Here is a 25,838-nt window from a genome sequence, read left to right as displayed (position 1 = left end):
CAATTGAGGATAATGCCACACGTATATAGCCAAATTCTGTCTAAATGTCATATAAACGTGTTTTGCATTAATTCGCACTTGAGTTGTTAGATAAGGACAATTCGAAATATAAATTTAATAATAGATGGTAAGATTATTTTTTTTCATGAATAAGCAATTATTTACACAATTAATTTCAGCGCTAATTTATCACAAAATTTCTGTGTGATACATCTATCGAGTCTTTTTATCTAAACTTAATATTTATGTGCGTAACAGAAAGTGTCGTTCTATATTAAAACTGTAAAAAGCCAATTACAGATAATAGTTTCTAAATATAAAATAATTTGAAGTTAGATAACACACATGAAATATGTAAATACTCCTGTCGTGCTGTTTAATTTTGTATCAACTACTTGCAGGTTGAACACAATATTACTTTACGTTATTTATTATATATTATATAACGTTCGGAATAGTAACACAGAAAATTGTTTAACACCATTTACTGGTAATACATAGTTTTATATTACATTATCCACTTGCAGTATCAGATTATATTTGAAGTCATTACTTGTAGAAAAATGTCGTATTTTACATCCTTTCTTCTTAATACAAAAATGTATTTTACATTATTTAATTGTGATACAAAATATTATCTTACATCCTTTATTGTTATACAGGAAACTATATTACATATTTTACAATTAACACAGTATTTACTTTTGAATGGAGAATTATTTTACATTAAGTGAAATAACATTTCAATAAATGTACGCAGGTGTGTCTATTGTCCAATATGAGTAGAAGGTATTGGGACTGTAGCGTGTCCGTATTTGTACACGTAATTGAAACAAGCCAGACAAGTTTTATAAGGAGTAACATTACACAACACTTATCAGACATGAAAGAGTAAATAACGTGTTGTTCGGTGGTATTTAAATTGTTAATCAAAACGTAGATTTGCCTAAGATTACCTGCTTGTCATGACTGAACAGGTAAACGTTGTCGGGTATTAAAACGAAAATAACAATTTTTCCCCAAATGAGGGGTAATTATTCTGTGATTATAATCTTTTCTCTAAAATGGAATATAAATCGTATAATCTTATACCGCTTAGTTCATTGCGGTGTGCCTAGACTGTCATATAAGTAAATGGGGTTAATAAAATGGCATGCATGAGTTCCTCTGTCTTTTTCTAGCATACTTTCTGTTCCTCCTCCTTTTATCTCTTATTTCTTTCTCTTTTCCCGAACTGGCCTGGAACTTCCTACTTATATGTTTTTAATTTGAGACAGATTTACATTAGTTTCGTACTTTTTTAATCCTTGGTGAATATCCGTATCTTGTGAATTTGTGTTGTACTATAAAGTTAAACCAAACGTTGTTATCGACTGCTATAATCAAGCAACCTATCACATGATATTATTTTGAAATTAACGGATTTCCTAATTAGATGTCCATACACATTTAAGTAATGATTTTTTTTTAACATAAATACAGTATAGAGTAGGAAAGACAGAAGACGGTGTGGTCTTACATTACACTAAAATTCGTCAAATTAATAACAGACTGAAAAAGATAGAATACGGTGTGGATTTACATTACTATAACAACACTTTTGTGGGGTATTGTTATAAAATTTGAAAAGTAAAAATTCTGGAGATGTTGTATGGTCCAAATATAAATTTATTAAAATAACTTTCTCTAGGTCGGTGGATGATTTCTTGAGTATCCAAAAACACACCTGTACAGTCCGATGCCTAGCTCCTAACTGATTACCAAAACATGTAGAACCGTGATACATTGACAATTAACACAATAAAGTTAATTTGATCGACAGCTGTCACTTATCTCTCTATTCTGACTGGTGAGTACCCGAACAGGTAAGGCAATTAGCCTGTCCTTTGTCCGAGACTTAAGTGTCATACTTGGTAAGACCAGTTAATCTCATTACGTAACATAATTGACTTGAAAGGTATAATGTATAAGATGGACACCAATATTACATGAGTTAATCTGACGACAATGAATCAAAGAAGCTACATTTACACATAGAGGTTTTCTTAAATGGTACAAATGTAATTAAATAGCTTTTAGGTATGAAATTGTTACTGAACGAAATTAAATGGCGAAAGTTTGTAAGAGGAAATCCAAAATAATGAATGAGATGAAATGTTAAATTAATGTTCATAAATAGCACTATTATCATAAAATTCTTTATGATATTACTATCAAATTCATCAAATAACTATGTAAAAATTTACCGATGGATTCCAAGATAGAAAATCATCGGCTGCAAAATAATACATTATGAAGAGTTTATATCAACATGGCTTTAAGTTATCCTCTGTTATATATGTTTAATTGCTTATTACCCTAAAACTGCTTAAAATCTTATATGATAATCCACTAGAACCGATAACTATTAATCTGTGAGTGTTGGCCTACCACCAAATGGATCAACATTATCAGCTTAAATAAAAATATAAAGAAAATAAATACAAAATAATCATCTCCCGTAAAAATCACATTCTACGGTGGTTTTGCGGTTTGGTTGTGGTACTTACGATAACTTTGAAGCCTGTCACATGTAGCTGAGGCAGCAAAAACATGCTCTCTGCTCTCTCCATGTCTCAGGTTTGTAAATTAGTCAGTTAAATGTAGTCGTCAACGGGCAACAAATCAAAACATCCAATTTCTTACGACAACAGTCACTCCCTAAGTAGTAGAAATGATAAAACCTTCAATCCTTTTGAACTTTCGTTACTCCTCATTGCCGTTTCCATTTTGAAGTGAATTCCGTCTGTTCCTTCAGCTAAACATTTACACACACTGTGCCATTAATACCGAATCCTTCATTAGGCACAAATGTTAAAACTACTTAGAAATTCCCATGACACCACAGTGGTTATTGAAAGTAAACTGATGGTATACATTGTTTGACCTTTTCTGCTTTACCAGAAACTCGACACGGTCCGGATATAGCACTGGCTGCCCATCCTCGGTTTAGAAAACACAAGGCGCTATCACACACAACACTGTCACTATGCAGGAGCCCCTCTAAACAAACAGTTGTCTAACCCCGACGTCTTGCGAAATTAAACAGTTCATTATTATAAAGAGTCTTGACCGACGACGTTAACTAAAATGGTAATGTGCTTATCAATTGTCGGCTTTCTAATTTTAATCGGCGTCTTTCAAGCGTGACCATTCTCTACCTTTGCCTCCATTGATCCTTTTATAGATATAAAATACGGTTGACTTGTTCTAGTCTTCGTGTGTTTCTACCCCGAACATATATATCCCGCCCTGTGTCTAAGTTACAAAGAACTCCAAAAAGTGAGCAAGTCTCGATCTCGTGTCTGTATCGATCACAACAAACCCACAGAAATTAAACGTAGGAACGACAGGTTATCCCATGTCGAGTATATATCGTAACAATACAGGCACTTGGAGTTCAAGGTAGCAGTTTAAATATCGCCTTACACATACCAGTAAACACTTATCATTGTCCTCGTGTACAATCAGGGCACTCCTACTATTATCTTAAGAAATCAATTCTCACAGCTTAAGTCGCGAAGTTGTCAATACCCTAACGACTTTCAAAGACGCATGGAAACACAAGAAAAATACAGTGTTGCTGTAATGGACACGTAAGAATGTCGTTTTGTTTAGATAAGCTAATCCACTTGACGGTTTGTTAAGGCATTACGAGATTACATTTAAACAAACCCATATATACCGCAATGCACTAAGTCTTACAACGATACATACGCTACAATACTGCGTGAGCTCCCCAATGCACTTAGTCTTACAACGATACATACGCTACCATACTGCGTGAGCTCCTCAATGCACTGAGTCTTACAACGATACATACGCTACCATACTGCGTGAGCTCCTCAATGCACTGAGTCTTACAACGATACATACGCTACAATGCTGTGTTAGCTCCTCAATGCACTAAGTCTTACATCGATACATACGCTACAATACTGCGTGAGCTCCTGAATGCACTAAGTCTTACAACGATACGTACGCTACAATACTGCGTGAGCTCCCCAATGCACTAAGTCTTACAACGATACGTACGCTACAATACTGCGTGAGCTCCCCAATGCACTTAGTCTTACAACGATACATACGCTACAAACTGCGTGAGCTCCTGAATGCACTTATTCTTACAACGATACATACGCTACAAACTGCGTGAGCTCCTGAATGCACTTATTCTTACAACGATACATACGCTACAATCCTGCGTGAGCTCCCCAATGCACTTAGTCTTACAACGATACATACGCTACCATACTGCGTGAGCTCCTCAATGCACTGAGTCTTACAACGATACATACGCTACAAACTGCGTGAGCTCCTGAATGCACTTATTCTTACAACGATACATACGCTACAAACTGCGTGAGCTCCTGAATGCACTTATTCTTACAACGATACATACGCTACAAACTGCGTGAGCTCCTGAATGCACTTATTCTTACAACGATACATACGCTACAAACTGCGTGAGCTCCTGAATGCACTTATTCTTACAACGATACATACGCTACAATTCTGCGTGAGCTCCTCAATGCACTAAGTCTTACCACGATACATACGCTACAATACTGCGTCAGCTCCTCAATGCACTAAGTCTTACATCGATACATACGCTACAATACTGCGTGAGCTCCCCAATGCACTTAGTCTTACAACGATACATACGCTACAATTCTGCGTGAGCTCCTCAATGCACTAAGTCATACAACGATACATACGCTACAATACTTCGTTAGCTCCTCAATGCACTAAGTCTTACAACGATACATACGCTACAATACTGCGTGAGCTCCTGAATGCACTTATTCTTACAACGATACATACGCTACAATACTGCGTTAGCTCCTCAATGCACTAAGTCTTACAATGATACATACGCTACAATACTGTGTGATCTCCTCAATGCACTAAGTCTTACAATGATACATACGCTACAATACTGTGTGATCTCCTCAATGCACTAAGTCTTACAACGCTACATACGCTAGAATAATGCGTGAGCTCCTGAATGCACTTATTCTTACAACGATACATACGCTGCAATACTGCGTTAGCTCCTCAATGCACTTAGTCTTACAACGATACATACGCTACGATGCTGTGTTAGCTCTTCAATGCACTAAGTCTTACAACGATACATACGCTACAATACTGCGTTCGCTCCTGAATGCACTAAGTCTTACAACGATACATACGCTACAATGCTGTGTTAGCTCTTCAATGCACTAAGTCTTACAACGATACATACGCTACAATACTGTGTTAGCTCCTCAATGCCCTAAGTCTTACAACGATACATACGCTTCAATACTGCGTGAGCTCCTCAATGCGCTAAGTCTTACAACGATACATACGCTCCAATACTGTGTTAGCTCCTCAATGCCCTAAGTCTTACAACGATACATACGCTGAAATACTGCGTGAGCTCCTCAATGCGCTAAGTCTTACAACGATACATACGCTACAACGCTGTGTTAGCTCTTCAATGCACTAAGTCTTACAACGATACATACGCTACAATACTGCGTCAGCTCATCAATGCACTAAGTCTTACAATGATACATACGCTACAATACTGCGTTAGCTACCCAATGAACTAAGTCTTACAACGATACATACGTTGAAATACTGCGTAATCCCCTCAATGCACTAAGTCTTACAATGATACATACGCTACAATACTACGTTAGCTCCTCAATGCACTAAGTCATACAACGATACATCCGCTACAATACTGCGTTAGGTACCCAATGAACTAAGTCTTACAACGGTACATACGCTACAATACTGCGCGAGCTCCTCAATGCACTAAGTCGTACAACGATACATACGCTACAATAGTGCGTGAGCTCCTCAAGGCACTAAGTCTTACAACGATACAGACGCTACAATACTGCGGGAGCTCCTCAATGCACTAAGTCTTACAACTATACATACGCTACAATACTACGTTAGCTCCTCAATGCACTAAGTCTAACAACGATACATACGCTACAATACTACGTTAGCTCCTCAATGCACTAAGTCATACAACGATACATACGCTAAAATACTGCGTCAGCTCATCAATGCGCTAAGTCTTACAACGATACATACGCTTCAATACTGCGTGAGCTCCTCAATACACTAAGCCTTACAACGATACATACGCAACAATACTGCGTTAGCTCCCCAGTGCACTAATCTTACAACGATACATACGTTGAAATACTGCGTAATCCCCTCAATGCACTAAGTCTTACAACGATACAGACGCTACAATACTGCGGGAGCTCCTCAATGCACTAAGTCTAACAACGATACATACGCTACAATAGTGCGTGAGCTCCTCAAGGCACTAAGTCTTACAACGATATACATACGCTACAATACTGCTACAATACTGCGTTAGCTACCCAATAAACTAAGTCTTACAACGATATACATACGCTACAATACTACGTTAGCTCCTCAATGCACTAAGTCTAACAACGATACATACGCTACAATACTGTGTTAGCTCCTCAATGCGCTAAGTCTTACAATGATACATACGCTACAATGCTGTGTTAGCTCCTCAATGCGCTAAGTCTTACAACGATACAGACGCTACAATACTGCGGGAGCTCCTCAATGCACTAAGTCTTACAACTATACATACGCTACAATACTACGTTAGCTCCTCAATGCACTAAGTCTTACAATGATACATACGCTACAATACTACGTTAGCTCCTCAATGCACTAAGTCTTACAATGATACATACGCTACAATACTGCGCGAGCTCCTCAATGCACTAAGTCATACAACGATACATACGCTAAAATACTGCGTCAGCTCATCAAGGCACTAAGTCTTACAACGATACATACGCTACAATACTGCGTGAGCCTTAACGATCGAATACAAACATGTCGATCTTCATATTAAGAATATACATATAAAAACAAAACAATAAAACAAAAAACGAAATTTGACAGATACACACTTTAAATTATAATTGGCCAGAACATGAACCTCCAGAAATAGGAACAATCTATACCACATCCTACACAGAGACATACTACACTACATCCGGGACAAAATATTCTACAGCGTCGATACACAAAAACAAAATATATCGCAGTGTCAACGCACAAAACAACATTGGTTTCACCACAAAAAAACAAAGGCAATTCGTCAAGAAAACATAACACTAAATCAATCTAACCCAGGAAAAATGAAGGTCTGTATTGGAGATAACGAACAAGTCCTTAATCTGGGAAGATCCCTAAATCTCATAGGTTGACATCTGATAGAGTTTCCGGTAGGAAACCCTGGCTACACAGATTAGAAGTGGTTCATCTCTAGTCCTCATTGTCATACCGATGGCCAGTTAAACTATGCTTCACCAAATTCAACAAAGATGTCGTCGATCAAAACAAATTGATCGTGCGGACAACGGTGTACATGGTGAGTATATTGTAGAAGTGTAGTATTTATTCCTATTGACAACGCGTGATCTGTATCTACAGGGTGATACTTAATGTAACGTTTCAGACAGTATTTACGTTCAGCGCAATAAACAGTTTATACAATGTAGAAAACTACAAAGTCTCAATGCTAACTGTAAATGGACCTATCACATTGATAATATATGTAAAAAAAGTAGTTAAACAATTAAGTGTCCTCCGTAAATTGAAATATACCCTGAACCGGCGTACACTGAACAAAATATATAGAACATTTATACTTCCTATTCTAGAATATTATTGTGAACTTTGGGATGGTTGTTCAATTACTGATTCAGACAAATTAGAAAAATTACAACTTGAAGCTGGACGTATTGTCCCTGGTTTACCGTCGTTTACTAGTAGACAATCTATATACAATGAAACTGGATGGGATTCTCTAGCCCATCGGAGATCCCGTCGAAAACTTCAATTATTTTTTAAAATCCACAATAATATAGCCCCTAACTATCTCAACACTCTACTCCCTTCCCTTGTCGATAACTCTCACTATAATCTTCGAAACGTTGAAAACTACACCCTACCTAACAACAGACTTGAATTATCTAACGTATCCTTTTTTCCTTCTACTGTTAGACTGTGGAACCAGTTACCTACTAGTATACGACGTAGTGCCACGTTCTCATCATTTAGAAACGCCATTCAAGACGTAAACTTGCCGCTTGTACCAAACCCCTTTTTCTATGGTGATAGGAAAAATAATATTTTGCATACAAAATTAAGAAACCGTTCTAGTACTTTGAAAAGTGACCTGTTTCGTGTTAACCTCATTGATTACCAACGTTGTATATGTGGCTTCCCTATTGAAGACACACACCATTTCTTTTTTACCTGTGATATATATAACGAACAAAGAATTAAGCTTTATCGTGAACTGAATGAATGCATGCCTCTTAATTTAAATCTACTTCTATTTGGAGATACATCTCTTTCGGAACAGGAAAACATAAAGATATTCATGCATACTCAGCAATACATTCGTGACTCTAACAGATTCTAGTAACCCCCCCCCCTTGTCCCCTCTCTCCCTCTCTCTCAATTGAACCATAATATCCACTCTCTCTAAGAGGAAGATACTATATGTCATACATTAATAATGATGAGGATGTATGTATTATAATTACAGACTATTATCCCCCCTGTCTCTTCCCCATCCCCCCTTTTCTGTCTCTGTCTCTCTCTTATAATTTCAATTTATAAATTAAAGCATTTAAAAATGAAATAGTGTATATATGTAAATTAATTCTGCCATCTTGTTGTACTATTGTAAATATATGCTTGTAATTTGCTAGGAAAGGGCTTAATATAAGTTTGATAACTTGTGCCCAATCCATTTGCTTGGCAATAAAATATGTTTAAACTAAACAAAGTCTTAATAGAAGTTAAAAAATTATCTGACAGATAGCGAAACCGTCTTACTTGTGAAATAGTATTTCAAATATATATTTCAGGTAAGCTAAAATAAACCATATAGAATAGCTGATATATTTTGTAAGATATACCAATGCATCGATTACACAGTTTAAGTTTAATATACAATTAGTTTTGGGACATCTAAGTGTATCGTTGTAACGTTTTTGGTGTCAACTTATAAACTTTTGCAGCAAATATGAATGCCGAAATTGCAACAGTCTACGATATTGTGAAAAGTTTACAAACGGTAATATTTCCCATTGAGCAGAATATCAAACACTTTTAGCAGATAAGGTGAGCCGGCTTAGCGTGGGTTTGTTTGTTAATGGACCTTCGCATTGATAAACTAGTGTTGTTGTTGCAGCCTTTACTGAAATATTAATATGGTTATTATGTGTTAATGGTACGTGCTATTTCACCTGTAACAACTACAGCGCGATGTCCATGTTTACTGACAATAAACAATACATGAAGGTAAACTACAGGTCAACAATACCACAGTAGGTACACCACATGTATATGTGATACAGAATTTCACCATTGACTTAATTGTCATACATACCATTGTGGGACTTCCTACATTTATCAATTTAATCATTCGAATAAAATTTTAATAAAAAAAAAAAAAATCTTTATCCCAGAAAAAAATGTCCTTAAGTATGGAACTTAAAACAGCGAGAAAAAATAATAAAGTCCGTAGGTTTATTAATGTATGTGATATTCAATGAGTAATGAGTATGCCACGTGTACCTCCATTATCTGGTAATTGACAGGTAACCACGTATATTTATAACCTTCCATTACAACTGTTCCTCAAGTCATGGTTAAACAATATATAACTTGATAAGAATTTCATTAGTATGTGTATACACGGGCATTTTATTGACTTGGTATAATTTGGAGTTTTATTACATACTAAAATAGCTGATTTACATGCATTTTGTTACCTAATAAATAAACCATTAAAAAGATATAACACTGAAGTTGAAATCAAGTGGTAACAGGTCTCGTAAATGTTGTAAGATTTTATGGTTCATTTTTATCGATACAGGTCTAGAGTCGTGTGCAGATTAATTTGGTCCCTACTTCAGTCATGAGTTAAGTACTGTACTCGGTCGATACCAGGATAACCAGCCTATGTGCAGTCTATGGATGAGTGTTATTGCAATTAATAATGTTAGCAGAAACCGGTATATACAATGTAGAAAACTACAACTTCTTAATAAAAGTTAAAAATATATCTGACAGACAGCGAAAACGTCTTACTTAAAACGTTTATTAAGACTGGATATAAATATATTTCCATGCAAATATCATTTGGTCTAAACATAATAAACCGGTATTCGTATAATGTAGCATTTGAAGAAATTAAATTCATTTATTCAAAAATGGAACACAAAAAGGAAGTAGATAAGGACGAAACAGAGTGTAAATTATACACTGCTAGATGGTTAGAATATTCACTGTATATATACATGATCTTATGATAAGAATTTTAGACACGGATAGAAATCCTTTCTTGATGTTTGTAGTGACAAGCGGACTACTATCGTACACTTTATAACTACTAATCAAGCCACCGAGCCTATCTTAAGGCAGGATTTAAAAACTGATGGAAATTTAAAGTTTATTTTATCAATTTACTATTGCCACAGGGCTGCAGGTGATACTATTTAACTCGTCTGCCTTTACTCGTATAAAGGATTATCTAATTACAGGTGAGACTTTTAGAAGTATATGAAGTCTGAGTATCTCAGTACAGGTGAGAAGTTAGGAATATATGAACTTTTATTATGTCACTCAGGCTAAAGAGTTAGGAGTATCTAATTATATCATTTACAATTATATGAACTCTGATAAATGGAGGTAACTCATAGTAATTTAAAACTATCATTTGTTGTCGTTAGCATTTATACTCTGCTTGAGTTCCCCCACCCCCACCCTCACCCAGAACACAAACAAATATGATGCCCCTACCCATACAGTTTTAGCGCTTACATGTGTCGTCATAACCCAATCAGTAACACAAGGACCTATAACGTTTATACGTGTCATTCCTTGCTCATAAAGAAAACCACTCCTTGACTGTCCTTGATTTTGACATAGCAATGTACTTTTTCCGTAAGTTTATATGACAGGAAAATGCGTGAATGTACTAGGAGGCACGGTAGTCTAGGAGAAGGACACCGGGCTCGTGACTGAAGGGTTGCGGATTCGAGTCACGTCATGGCACTGTGTTTTATCTTTGAGCAAGAACCTTACTCTGCATGTTCCAGTCTACTCAGCTGTAAATGAGTACGTTGTTGAATGCTAGCTGTGAGCGCTGAAATGGCATCACCGGCTGTATGCTCCCCATGGAATTGAGAAAGATATTGACTGGTTGCAAAGGCCCTTTAACCACGGATAATACTTTTTTTGAACCGCTTTGACACGACCTACAAACTAGGTTGTGATAAAACAGTATGCAAGAACCTCGATTTATTATTAATTATTATTATTTATATAAAGTTAGTATGCCCATCATAATAATTGCGTTAAGCAGGAGTATAAACTACCATTTTTAAAGACTTTGGTATGTCTCGGCCAGGGGACAGAACCCAAAGCCTTCCTCACAGGGGCGAACGCTCAACAAATGGCCAAAAGTGAGGCATTGTCAAGGGAGACATTAGGAAGAAGAAAGTTATTTAGAAAGGAGAGAAGAGATAAGGTCCCAAATTTAGTCGCCTCTTACGATCATGCAATTGGGGGCAGCAGGTACAATTCTTACGCCCTACCTGCAGGGTAAAATCAGAAGCATTTAGTCTCAATTCCTGTACCAGGGATTGATTTCTGTTCCAATACGTTGTTGATATAGGGCTGACGTTATTGTTGTCTGAACACTTTTCAAGCATTTTTCTGTATTCGCCAACGAAGTTCATTGTTTAAGTACAGGAAAAAAAAAGTACATGTAAACCTAACCGCTATATGTTCACACCACAAGGGTTGCCAACCTGAGTACCTTCCCTTTAAACACATTGTCCTTTTATTATAAGACAAATTTATAGTTTATTTCCAGTGACAATAGTACGACCTTTAACGTAGGACAACCCGAAATATGAGAGTTCTCTCCAAAGTCAATCATCGTATACATACAATTAAGTCCACCCTCCCAAGTCAATCATCGTATACATACAATAAGTCCACCTCGGTCTTAGATCTGTCAATACGTCTCGTAAACACAGTATCGTAACGAGATAGGTTTAACGACCGAAGTAATACGGTGTCCCTTTACCATAAAAGTTCATTATGAGGAGTACTAGGCCGAAATATAGTTTGTTATAGCGGTGGACCTGTCGATTTCCTTACTAGATACCGGAATGTGTTGATCCCCAGTTATATCACAATTTACCAGAATGTGTTGTACGCTAATTACATCACAAGTTATCCATTTTAGTCTTCACAATACTTTAATCTCAAAAATAAATTAAGAATAGCGAGTTTCCTACATTATTGTAATTCAATATCGTAGCACAATTTGTATCAACATTTTCTACAAATTGTGTACACACATTTGCAGCAAATTGTGTAGCGTTCTTTTGTATCAGGTTATCTTACATGTTTTGTACCCACTCCATTCAGAAGCAAGAAGAAGAAACCGTATTACTTTCAATTATTCTTTAATGGTCAAGAATGCCATACAAAATGGTAGGTTTGAACGTCGCCTGTCATTCTTGACATAACGAAAATGAGGAACGTCGCCAATTCAAGTTAACCTTTATAAGTTGCTTGGCAATTGTGACCCCATATGTTTAGACATGTAAATGTCTGACAGGTGAATACATTAGCAGATGACAGATGTAAAATAAATTGCCAATATCTGCTGTGAAACATCAGGCTCAGAATGGCTATCAAAAATCTGTCATACCGCTAATAGAATTTTACCCTATGCCTCGTTTTAGGATTTTTATCGACAACATTTTCACTTGTACAAAACATCTTCAGAATTCAACCTATCACTTCTTACAATCTAAGTGGTAGCTAACGGTTTGACATTAAGGAAAGTTATTTTTGTGAAAGTGTTCATATAACCTGTCAGGCGACTATTACCTAACTAAAACGGCCTCGTCACGAATTACTCATTTATTTTCTATAGTTTGTTTGTCATTTATAGGACGACAGCGAAACTTATATTCTATATAAAGGACCAAGGTTAAACGCGTCCGGCACCACATGTGGTAACGGTCATGATATCTACTGTAAAGTGCTGGAAGTATGACTGACTGTGACGTAACTTTAAACTCGTCACTGTCAAGACAAGTCATTCAGACAATAGTCACATGGATAGTCCTATATAGATACAAAGATTTTATATAAGCTATATAGAGGGCCGCATACAGATTATTCAGTAACATGGATGGTCATACACAAACCATACAGCTACATACAGGGCTGCATATAAATGTACATACTAATGACTTTTTATCAAATGAGCTTGTTATTTCCACATTCACTCCAGAGAATACATTGTCAATAACTGCATATTTTTTTCTCAATCGTAAAATCGCGAAGTGTTATTGCCATGTTGACAGAGAGAGACTAGTTACAGTAGTATTATGATGCAACACGGTTGGTATATCATTAAAGGTTGAGAGTAAAACACCATATGTCACGAGTGCCTTATAATCTAATCAAAATGCCAGAAGTACATGAATTACATTTTATTTCAATGAAAATATATTAAATGCAATTTAGAATACCCTCTTAATATAGATATCAACATTTTAAAACCTGTTATTTGTAGCAGCCTCCTTAGCAACACATATAATAAAAAAGACTATTGTGATTTTACTACTATGGTAGACGACTTTTTAATCCTACTCTTATCGTTTGGGTACAAACATCTTCAGAATACGTAAAATCAATGAAGACGGATGTGTACCTGTCAACAGGTCATACCCCTAATACCACATAGTCCGGTTGTCCTGGTGGCGGACTAACACGCCATCCTCTCCTCAGTACTTACTTGTATTAAGTGTAACACCCGGGCGTTGGTTTCCGACAAGTCGACTCCAGGGATTTTTTCCAGACGGGAGGGGTTGTTTCGTTTTCTAAGGTAGCGAGGATAGGGATGCTTGCGTCTGTCCTCTCTCATGATGCCGAGCACCAAAGCGGGCATTGTTGTCCCGAGTGATTAGTGTTAGACTGATAGGGTCATTCTGGCATCGTCAGACAAATAACTGTCCACCGCAATAAGACCTCATTTAATAGTCCGAACAAACCTCTACGTACAGTTATCACTATCTGTTCTCACGTTGAAATTACAGCAGCTAGAATTGTGTTCCCACCGTTATTGATACAGAGTCTTTCATGTATTGGTGCAATGTGTTATAAAGCACCGGTGTTGTGTATTCCAATCATCGATCCCAAATATTTTATTTATTACCGAATAACGTGTCCCCGTTTTCGACGAGGATTGCAAAAAACTTCCATATGCTTTATCACAATAGTCTGATTGACAGTGTTCGATTTCAAATGAAAATATTTGAAATTATATTTGTACGCTCGGTTATTTTTATGCAAGACATGTAAATACATAAAATGGCATTTGTTTGCATCGTTTCTTTTAATCCAAGAATTGTAAATGAAATAGTTTCCTTCTGCTTGATATGTTATTTCCAGAGGAACAATTTTATTCTAAAACATCCTAGTAAACCATTTTATCGGCGGTGAAGTTGTTGACGAGGGTCGTTTTCTGTCTGGAGATTTATTTCAATGGAGAATCTTTACGAACAGGCATTTCTTCGGCAGACGGTTGTCATCGTTACTTTGCAGCAGAAGAAGATGAAACTTGTCAAACTTGAAGCAGAGAAACCTTAACAATATTAACATCGCCAAACTGAAACACTGAGAAGGTGAGCAGTTTCCTGAATCCACACGTCAAACACAAGCACTTTTCCCAAACTGACGCGTCAATGCCGTTTTTCAATTACTCCACAACCCCGGCGACAAAAACCACCATAAAACCTACAGAATGTGTTCGCACTTAAAGCTATAACGTGAACTATTGGATTAACAACCTTCCGCCCGAAGAAAGTGAGAGGTGAGCGCCCCTGGTGGAAGAGACGGGTTCCAGCAGTATCCCGGTGTGAACAGTAGGACCGTTGTTATCAACACAGGCAGACAGACCAGGGTCCCTATGTACAATGCTTTCTTACAACGTCATAACGTGCTCTCCAAGGTATAGAAAGTGAGAATCGTCCGGGAAATCATATATGTCAATATTTAACTCTAAGTACATTCCGTCGTTTAAACTCAATGAGAATGTACATATGTACTTGACGGGGAATACTTTTATCCAAACGTTCGTTGGTTTAATCCTGGTCGAGGAAAGTTCAAGTGGAATTACCCGGGCTGATTTGGAGGAGATACGTATATAGGTTTCGTGTGACACGCGGTGGTATCTGTTGATAACGAAATAGGTTTTCAAGGGACCATACAAGTGTTGTTTCTGTGTATTCACCAGCATTCATTACGTACGATCACACGGCTAACACCTTAACACGGAGGTCAAACCTTTCAATTTTGCTTTTTAAACTTTAAATAGCATACGAAGGTATAATGCGGGATGGAAATTCGTGATCCCGTGGTTTTTTGTTTGGGTAGACTACTACTCACGTGTTTTAACGACGTAAGGCCATTATCGCTTGATGGTTGAACAGCTTTCTATAATCCTTAATAATATCAAAACAGACAGCTGTTGAAATCGACGATAGTAAAATAGAGAAAAGTAATTTCTTAGATATGTCATCAAATATAATGTCCCCAAATGTCACAGGTAAATAATGGTAATCTGTGTTTAATTCAAAGCTGTATGGAACTGTATGTGTAGTACAAACAATAATATACAAAGGTGTCCGGATGACGTTTCACAAATACAACATATATCTATTATACCAGTGGACTAACTACTACAATGGTTCTATTGAATTCGTCACTTGTGCTGTTTGTTATTGGTTACCATTCTTCTATTACCCGTGTTTGTGTTAACTCATGAATACAGTCCGGTAAAGTAGAAATCCAGATATACTAATCGAAAAGCAATTAAATCGCTGAGGAGCGATATGTAATTATGGTATGTACATAAGGGAGGGATAATCCATCGCTGTATGGTTCCATTATATATAATAATATATCATATATAACCTACCTCACCATTAGTGTGTTCAACCCCGCCTACCGATTCCCCTGTGTTCGGTGGCGGTTTTGCAAAGCCACATATTAATAAGATTTCCGAGTCCTCCTCGCGATATTTTATCTCGGTTGTCACAAATTAAAATAATGTCTATCACGCGCTGTTTATGAATGAAATGAAAATAAGGCAAAACTAAAAGCAAACATGATTATCGTTTTGGAAAAGGGTATTGCAGATAATGGCAATAAAACCATTAAATGCTACACCAGATGAGGACAGGTCATTAAAACTAATCACTGCCTTCTTTAAGTTGATTTGTTATGCATTTGAATTTTTTATCTCTAAACTTTTACAGCTTACACGACCCCGTGGGTACTCTGGTTTCCTCCCACATTAAGACCCTCAGCGACCTTCCATCAGAGCATACGAGGGTGATTTATAGAAGTTTGAAACATTTGCTTCATAATTGCAGTAAATTGAATAAATTAAAAAAAAATGTTTGGCGTCCAACATCCCTGGTGGGGTTTTTGAACTCAGACAAAAATATCATGTCAATAAATTCGGTAGCTCGTGTGTTTAATTTGGGTCCCGTGTTTGTTTTTGGTGAGATAAACACGTTGATGATCGAGTACTACGATGTAGATGTGGTAGCGAGCTAGATATGACTGTCTTGTTTAAGAATTGTTTAAGTGCGAAACAAATTAATAGTGTATTTACATATTTAAATCGTATATGATGTCTGTACATAATTCGAGCTGAATATCTATGTCAGCGCTGACGATATACAATTTAGATTGTCTTACAATAAATACAGTTGTATAGGCCTCCGCCATCTAAGCAGAACAGCTTCCGAAACACCGTGTTCCGACGGGTTGTTAACCTCTTCTGACTACTAAGTTGTCGTGCTGACTTCAATGCCATACACGATCTATCAAATATTGATGTTCTTTAGTTTCCCAAGCCACTCGACTTCTGCATGTGACAGAAGCTACCCAAACCCAAGGCCATACACTAAAATTAATATGGTCATCTGATCATAGGGGAGATAGCTCTATCCGTCACCATCTATTTCGGTGGTAGATCTATGTCGGAATGAGGGGAAACAATTAGGTAATTCGTTTAACAACCAAATTGTGCCAGGAAGGATGTCAGCTGTTCAATATACCGAAGGTAGATTCGAGAATCTTGTTGAAGCATCTATCTTTGGTATAGAAGCTACGGTTCAGAAACATGGACTATTTTAGACGGCAGTGAAATATCTTGAGATCCGATGCTCATTAGTAGCATTAGCAAGATCGATTTGCGTAGAAACACAGAGTTGCAGAAAAAGCGGAGAGACGATAGTGATACCACAATTCTTTATTGGAATTTGACTTGAAGTTCAGTACATAATACTGCCAATTGATGCCATAATTATATACTTATTCACCTAATTGTGTAATACGGTTAACGTGATTTAACCTATATTTCGTCCTCTTGAAACAATATTTCCATGTCAGTATAAGCATTCTAACGTTACCTATGATGTAGCAATACATTATGTACAAAACACAATTATTTTATTCCACATACTGATGTGCTTCAAGACGTCATAGCATCGCTGCCTCGCGATCAATTTAGATAATTAGTAAAGTACATAATATGACGACAAACGCAACAAAGAAACAGAATACAGCTGAAATAGCATCAGGGAAGTAAGTATATCGGGTAATTATTTAATACCGGTATTGTTTGTGATACGCTTTTTAATTAGATTGTGTGTACAGTCTATCAAGTGATAGACCGAAAAAGTGAGAACATATTTTGATGACGTCATATATAAAGTACATGTACTACATTTTCCCCAAAAAGTAGTCATCTGAAACACACGAATAATCGTCTGCAATCACGTTTTGAAATTGGAAATTCAAGCATTATACTCTATTTTAGAACAGATGACATTGAATTATTCCTGTAGACTAGCGAAGATCTACACATGGCCTAATTAGCGTCATTACTTGAGAGTACATGCACATAAACTAGATTGGCACGTCATAGCACGTGCGCAGGTGATTTAAAACACAGCATGTGATTGATCAACCAAAAATCATTGCGCCATTCATAAAAACAATTAATTTTGTTGTGAATGAAAATGACACATTTTTTGGTAATAAAATGTTTCCTTTCTAAATTAAGAATTATATTAAACGGATAGGATAAGATAATTAATTGTTCTATCGATGTATAGGCCGAAAACCGACGTGCACTCTTTACATAAACCGCTCCTAGTCTCACATTTCGTTAACTTTCGACACATTGATAGACCAATGTATCAAATGTGACACATGGAAACGCTTTTTTAACCCGGAATGATGTTAAAACGACCCTGCCTTTGTTCTGAATCATAGTACATGAAATGCTTACATAATAATACCTCAATGAAGTCGGTAGTTTCTAAACATTATTTTACTTGGTTCTAAATATGTATCCCACCATCAGGTGACAGTAAGACCTTTGTAACACTAGCTTCCCGAGACGAATTCAGTTGGATATGCACTACCAAAGTAAAAGTGTGTGCTATGTCAACACTGGCACGGTATGAAGGCGGAACGTCGGTCTAATAAATTTATACCTTTAAAGACTTCTGAATTCAAATCCAGTCGAGAATGAAATGGATTTTCACTGTTAATTAAGTAATATTTAAACCCTAAATTTATAGCATACTTTTAATCCGTCGTTTAATAAAACCGTTTGGTGATATTTCGTATGAATCGAGTTGGGTAGTCACCACGATCGGCATTTTTGATCAAGTTCAGTGAAGCGTATAACGTTGTTTTCTACCCGTTCAAACATTCTGAAGAGTTCGTTTTTAAGAGCTAGGACGTGTCTAACACAGTGAACCGGTCATGCTGACAGATCCGTATACGTATAGTACATATCATACGTTTTTGGAGAGTGCTGAAAGATGCCGTGTGTTCCCTTTAGAGAGAGATTTTTGATATTTGAACACACTGTTTTATTATGATATTGCTCAAATACTCTATATACCATCATTTTATATACGAATAAAACGTGAATTCAAAGACCTGTCTGGGCAAATAGCTTCTAGTGAAGCAGCGCGGCATGTAGTCTTCTCTGTGGAAAGCAGTTTATATTTCGAAAGGAAACATTTCATATACAATGTAAAATTAAAAAAACATGCAAATTATACATATCGAAATTGAATTCGGATGGAGTAATCATTCGTTTAAAAAGAGTTCTGTGTCGTTAATATATTTTCCGTCGCCAGTTTAAGCTAGATTTTGCCGATAAAGAAGTATATGACCTGATTTTGTTGAGTTTAAGGGGTTTTTTTCTTCACTAATTACAATTTTTTTATTTCACAATACACCATAGTATCAGCAATTCACACATACACGTCATGTGTAGATCATAGCGATAAATCAATGCTATATTCCATTAGTTTAAGAGCCACACACGATTATTCAAACCACACGAAAAGTGTCTACTGGTATATTTTAATTACCTGGTTTTTAAAGTTCTGCAAAAAAAATATAATCTTCTGAGGCTAATATCGAACATGTTATGTATGACACTCTGTCATGACTATGGTCATAGTTCATTGTTTACAATTGTCAACCGGTTGCTTTTCTAAATTCTGTCGGTAGAGATATTAACAGAGGTTGCTTCCCTTTTCGTTTTCCTTCGGTTATGTCATTTGTGCATAAAATTGTTATGACCACCGAACATTGCAGGCGTGGCTATCCACAAGAGGACGATAAATAAGTTATATTTATATTACTAGTAAGCCAACACGACATCATGTAATATTACTGGTATAACAACATGTACCTGGCATTTAGATTTAAAATGTAAGTTTATGGATATATGCACGTGTATTTACATGTTTTTGAAGTTTGTTCTCAACATTTAAATATGTGCATAATTACATATTTATTGAAATACAAGTGGTTTTTATTCATTTCTGTTAAAAACCCAGTATGTTTGTCCTTTAAAGGAACTCTAAGCATATTCAAATAAACACATAATGGATAGGATTTTATTTCACTTTCCACTAACAAAAGTTTGAGTCCAATATGTTTACGTCACCGACGGTTCGACTTTATTAACATTATACTTAAGTTTTATGTACATACCTACCAATGTCCTGTTGTATAGTGATTCTAATTCACCAGCAAAGTGTGTAGATTTGACGTGCATTGTACTGGAAGTATTATAGTGGGACAAACATTGAACGCCGAGTGATAAATACCTTTTAATAATAATCTAAAAATAAAACAGTCTTTGAAACGCAAATTGTTCGGAGCAATGTAGTGAATAATGAAATTCTGTTTTCAGTTATGCAAGCTCAATTTTTTTTTCTTTACCAGACCTCTGATGTACAATAAAGCAGCATACAACTCACCTGAGAGTATATACATCGTTGGCCTTTTGTACAGTATCAGAACAGGATGTACAGAAATAGAACAGGACATATATATTCAGTCAAATGCCATACACTGTAAATAGAGATTATTTGAAAAAAGGTCAAGAAATTGGTCTTCATTTCTAAGGACAGAGCGCATTTATCCAGTTAATTGTTATATTTAAGACTAATATAATCTTTCACGCCTGTCGTGTGCTAAGCTTAAAAAATCTTACCCCATGGGTTGATATTTTTCTCTCTACATCACACAGGAGAGATCGATTATTTTCTCTCATGTGTGTTTATTATTGTCATGATTGTTAGTGTCTAAATGTATTTTGCTCTGATCTTGACAAAAAAGAAGGTGGATTTGAAAGTTTGATAAATTTGTCTTAGTTCCAATATTTGATTTCCTAATCTAGAGCAATAGATTATCCACAGGTTATTTTGTATCTTATAAACCCTTTCTTTACTCTTACACTAAAACTTATATTTTAAGGGCAGAGCGCATTTATCCAGTTAATTGTTATATTTAAGAATAATATAATCTTTCACGCCTGTCGTGTGCTAAGCTTAAAAAGTCTTACCCCATGGGTTGATATTTTTCTGTCTACATCACACAGGAGAGATTGATTATTTTCTCTCATGTGTGTTTATTATTATGACAGAGCGTGATGAATACCTCATTTTGTTGACCTTCTTTCACATACTGAATTTTCCTATTTCTATATTTCCCTCACGAGAGTTTGCTCGACAGAATTTTTAGATATATTTATTTATGAATCCAAATCTGCACATTAATATTCGATATATAGGATTAAATAGTCTAGTCCCTTTAATCTCTCCCGCTGGGTTTGCAATTTCTAAATAAATTATCCCTTTTAACATTTTATATAACATAAACAGAAACCTTACAAATAGAGCGCTCACAAGTCGACAGGTATTCGAGGGTAGATTGAGATGCACAAATTAAATCTACCCACTCAGAGTGAAAAACTCGATCAAATAGCGTTTCCATTCATTACGTGTTTATAGTTTACCTTTCCTACCTTTTATGACACCTCGTGTTCAACGAGATTAAATTAATTTTTGGGAAAAAAATTCATTAAATGGCTTCCTGTCAAGATCATGAATGAAAGTGACCTTGACATTCATCTGTAAAGGACTAACAACACTACACCTCTCCAGTGTTTGTCTACTGTGTTGATAGATTGTTTAATGAATAAACGTTGGCCACTATGTCTACAAAATAAATGTTGACTTGAACAACAGACCTCTGCTTGAACACAATGACTGTGAGACTCTTGTGAAGTTAATACCTTAACGAGAAAAAATAATCTTTCATCAGAATTTGAAATATAAGCTTTGCGTGCCAATATATAAAACAGTCGTGAAATCGAAGATATTTGTGTGTGTAACTGTGGTGATATAGTGTAACTAAGCTGATGTAATATAACTGTGCTGATGTAATATAACCGTGCTGATGTAATATAACTGTGCTGATGTAATATAACTGTGCTGATGTACTATAACTGTGCTGATGTAATATAACCTTGCTGATGTAATATAAGTGTGCTGATGTAATATAACTGTGCTGATATACTATAACCGTGCTGATATACTATAACTGTGCTGATGTACTATAACTGTGCTGATGTACTATAACTGTGCTGATGTAATATAACTTTGCTGATATACTATAACTGTGCTGATGTATTATAACTGTGCTGATGTAATATATCCGTGCTGATGTAATATAACCGTACTGATGTAATATAACTGTGCTTATATACTATAACTGTGCTGATATACTATAGCCGTGCTGATATACTATAACTGTTCTGATGTAATATAACCGTGCTGATGTAATATAACTGTGCTGATATACTATAACTGTGCTGATGTAATATAACTGTGCTGATGTACTATAACCGTGCTGATATACTATAACTGTGCTGATATACTATAACTGTGCTGATGTAATATAACCGGGCTGATGTAATATAACTGTGCTGATGTAATATAACCGTGCTGATGGAATATAACTGTGCTGATGTACTGTAACTGTGCTGATATACTATAACTGTGTTGATGTAATATAACCGTGCTGATGTAATATAACTGTGCTGATGTACTATAACTGTGCTGATATACTATAACTGTGTTGATGTAATATAACCGTGCTGATGTAATATAACTGTGCTGATGTAATATAAATGTGCTGATGTACTATAACTGTGCTGATGTAATATAACCTTGCTGATGTAATATAAGTGTGCTGCTGATATACCATAACTGTGCTTATGTAAAATAATTGTGTTGATATACTGTAAATATGCTGACAAAATGTTACTTTGGATCTATAATGGCATAATGACAATGGATTGTAACTGTGGTGATATAATGTAACTATTATAATATGGTGTAACTAAGGTGATGTAATGTAACTATGGTAATTGTGATGCTATAGTGTAACAATGCTGATAAAGTGTAACAATGGTTATATAATGTAACTACGTTGACAAAATGTAACTATGGTGTTAATAAAGTGTAACTATGGTAATTGTGATAATAAAGTGTAACTATGGTAATTGTGATAATATAGTGTAACTATGCTGATAAAGTGTAATTGTGGTTTATACTGTAACTATGTTGACAAAATGTAACTATGGTGATAATAAAGTGTAACCATGGTAATTGTGATAATAAAGTGCAACTATGGTAATTGTGATAATAAAGTGTAACTATGGTAATTGTGATAATAAAGTGTAACTATGGTAAAAGCATGTTACTGTGCTGATATAATTCAACTATTGCGATATAGTGTAAATATGGTAATAAGATGTTGCTGTGATAGAAAAATTCTAAATAACAAGAGGCCTATGGGCCTTAACGGTCACCTGAGTCCTACGGTATTTATTTTTGTTGTTGAAATATGTACCAATTTGAGTAAAAAATAGTTAAGTATAATGTTAACTTAACTTTGTCAGGACCATGAGCTGATCATTCCTAGACCAATTTTAAGTGAGATGGGCCTATTAGAACTTGTTTTTAAGTTTGAAATAGGTATTTACAAAATAGGGCCATGGTGGCCATATTGGATTTCTGATCGACCTGAAAAATAACGACACTTTGTCAGGACCATGAGTCGATCATTCCTACCAGCTTTCAGTTCAATCTGACCAGCAGAACTTGACTTTAAGTTTGAAATAGGTTTTCAAAATGGCGGCCGTGGCGGCCATATTGGATTTCTGATCGACCCGAAAAATAACAACACTTTGTCAGGACCATGAGGCGATCATTCCTACCAACTTTCAGTTCAATCGGTCCAGCAGAACTTGACTTTAAGTTTGAAATAGGTTTTCAAAATGGCGGCCGTGGCGGCCATATTGGATTTCTGATCGACCCGAAAAATAACAACACTTTGTCAGGACCATGAGGCGATCATTCCTACCAACTTTCAGTTCAATCGGCCCAGCAGAACTTGACTTTAAGTTTGAAATGTAAAATGTTAACGGACGACGGACGACGACGGACGAAAACGGATAGCAATAGGTCACTTGAGCTAAAGCTCAGGTGACCTAAAAATGATGGTATGATTGTAAAAGAAATGTTTAACGTCATTTTATGTTTGTACACATACACTTAATGGAAATCATAAATAAAATTAAAAACTAAATATGTTTTTCTGACAGTAGACTCAATCCATGGGTTCAGATGGACGACATGTACATTTATCAGTATAAGTTTCGATTCAGAATAACATTTTGCTGTAAAAACTATATTTATCATTTCAACTGTGAAAAACTGTAAAAAGGTGTGTAAACACATCATCAAAAACAGGAAAACTCTATTTGACGATTTCACCTTAAAATAATAGCATAATGACTTTAAAACGTGTGGTCGATATATACTAAGTATATTTATATATACTATATATAATTTACTAGTTACCATTAAGCCTGACTAAACTTTGCGAGCGACTGTGATTAGGAAATGAAAAAGCTTAAATAGTTAACAAAGATCAAATAATATAATATGTTAAAATACGATACAGTCATCTGTTTCTCTGGCAGGTAAAGGTATGCTACCTGTTATAGCTAACACAGTATTAAAGAGCTGATGTTAGTGTTTTTTTAGCATATGATTTTAAAGAGACTCGTTCAATACAGTTCAAGTACGCACCTAAAATAATTTTGTTTCTTTTTCTGTGTTGATATTTTCAAAACAATGACAGACATAGGTAAATGATTGCATCATTAAGTACTGAGAATTACACATAAGAACATTAAGGCAGGTATGTTAATAATCCACACAGATAAGCTTTGTTCTCGTACCTTGTTGACCGCTAATAGTCTCAGACCATGTCGACCGGCAATGTATCCGCCATTATTATAATGTAATCATGCGTAATTCTGTCAAGCTTAGTTTCCCCTCTTGTCTACTTGTATAGGTATTTAATTGTTCTAACACATGTACCGACTTGGCTCAAGTTATAAATAGTTATTTTTAGTCCTATTTATGACTTACCTGAACAGACTTACCACAGCGGTACCTGCGTTACCACAGCGCGGTACCTGCGTTGTTTACGTAACCTTATAGCATTATTATCCAAAACAAAATCCCCGGACTAGAAAAATGACAAACAAACTGGAATATGTTTTTATTGTGCTTCATTTTGTCAATATTTGAAGTTGATCCAACGTAGGAAAACGTGTTGAATAAAACAGCAAATATTCATAAATACTAAATAGACATCGTCTGTTTTCATGAAACTGAAATAGGACCAGAGATATAGAAATTTTTATGACATTCGTATGGAACTATCGTTTATTTTTCAGCAGTTTTTATCTCAGCCGAGTGCTAGTCATCACATGATTGAATAGTGAAAAGTCGTGTGGAGCCGCCACATTCCTTGGCTAATTATGCTAAAGCAATTGAAGAATGTATGGACAATAGTGTCCCTGACATCAATGTATACAATACAATTCATACAGAACCCAGTAGTGTCAACAGATAAGGACAGGATCAGAACAGTCCATAACACCAGACACTCAGAAGACAACAAAACAAAAGGAAAGACAACAACATGAACAGAGAGAAACCAAAGTAAAAAAAACGATGAGACACCAAAACAAAGGGAAAGAAAACAACAGGAACAGAAGGGAAAACAAAACAAAAGGAACGACAACAACAGGAACAGAGGGCATGCCAAAACAAAAGGAAAGACAACAACAGGAACAGAGGGCATGCCAAAACAAAAGGAAAGACAACAACAGGAACAGAGGGCATGCCAAAACAAAGGGAAAGACAACAACA

At 35.9% G+C, this 25,838-nt stretch overlaps 1 protein-coding gene across 4 annotated transcripts in view; it reads right to left on the bottom strand.

Annotated features, from left to right (window-relative positions):
- Positions 1-25,838, bottom strand: part of LOC110459901 — an 82,807-nt gene that overhangs the window by 22,230 nt on the left and 34,739 nt on the right. Inside the window, exon 1 of one of the 4 annotated variants that reach the window (XM_021512380.1) lies at positions 13,946-15,315. The exons of 2 other annotated variants lie outside the window; for them this stretch is intronic. In XM_021512380.1, coding sequence (XP_021368055.1) covers positions 13,946-14,098 — 153 coding nt within the window. In that variant the 5' untranslated portion in view covers positions 14,099-15,315. Of the gene's footprint in view, positions 1-2,549; positions 3,406-13,945; positions 15,316-25,838 lie in introns of those variants that run through there. One more of the 4 variants, XM_021512383.1, reaches the window with a different exon arrangement.

The sequence above is a fragment of the Mizuhopecten yessoensis genome, unplaced genomic scaffold, assembly GCF_002113885.1.
Source record: "Mizuhopecten yessoensis strain PY_sf001 unplaced genomic scaffold, ASM211388v2 scaffold10275, whole genome shotgun sequence".
NCBI classification, from domain to species: Eukaryota; Metazoa; Mollusca; class Bivalvia; order Pectinida; family Pectinidae; genus Mizuhopecten; species Mizuhopecten yessoensis.
This window is presented reverse-complemented; position numbering and strand designations above follow the sequence as displayed.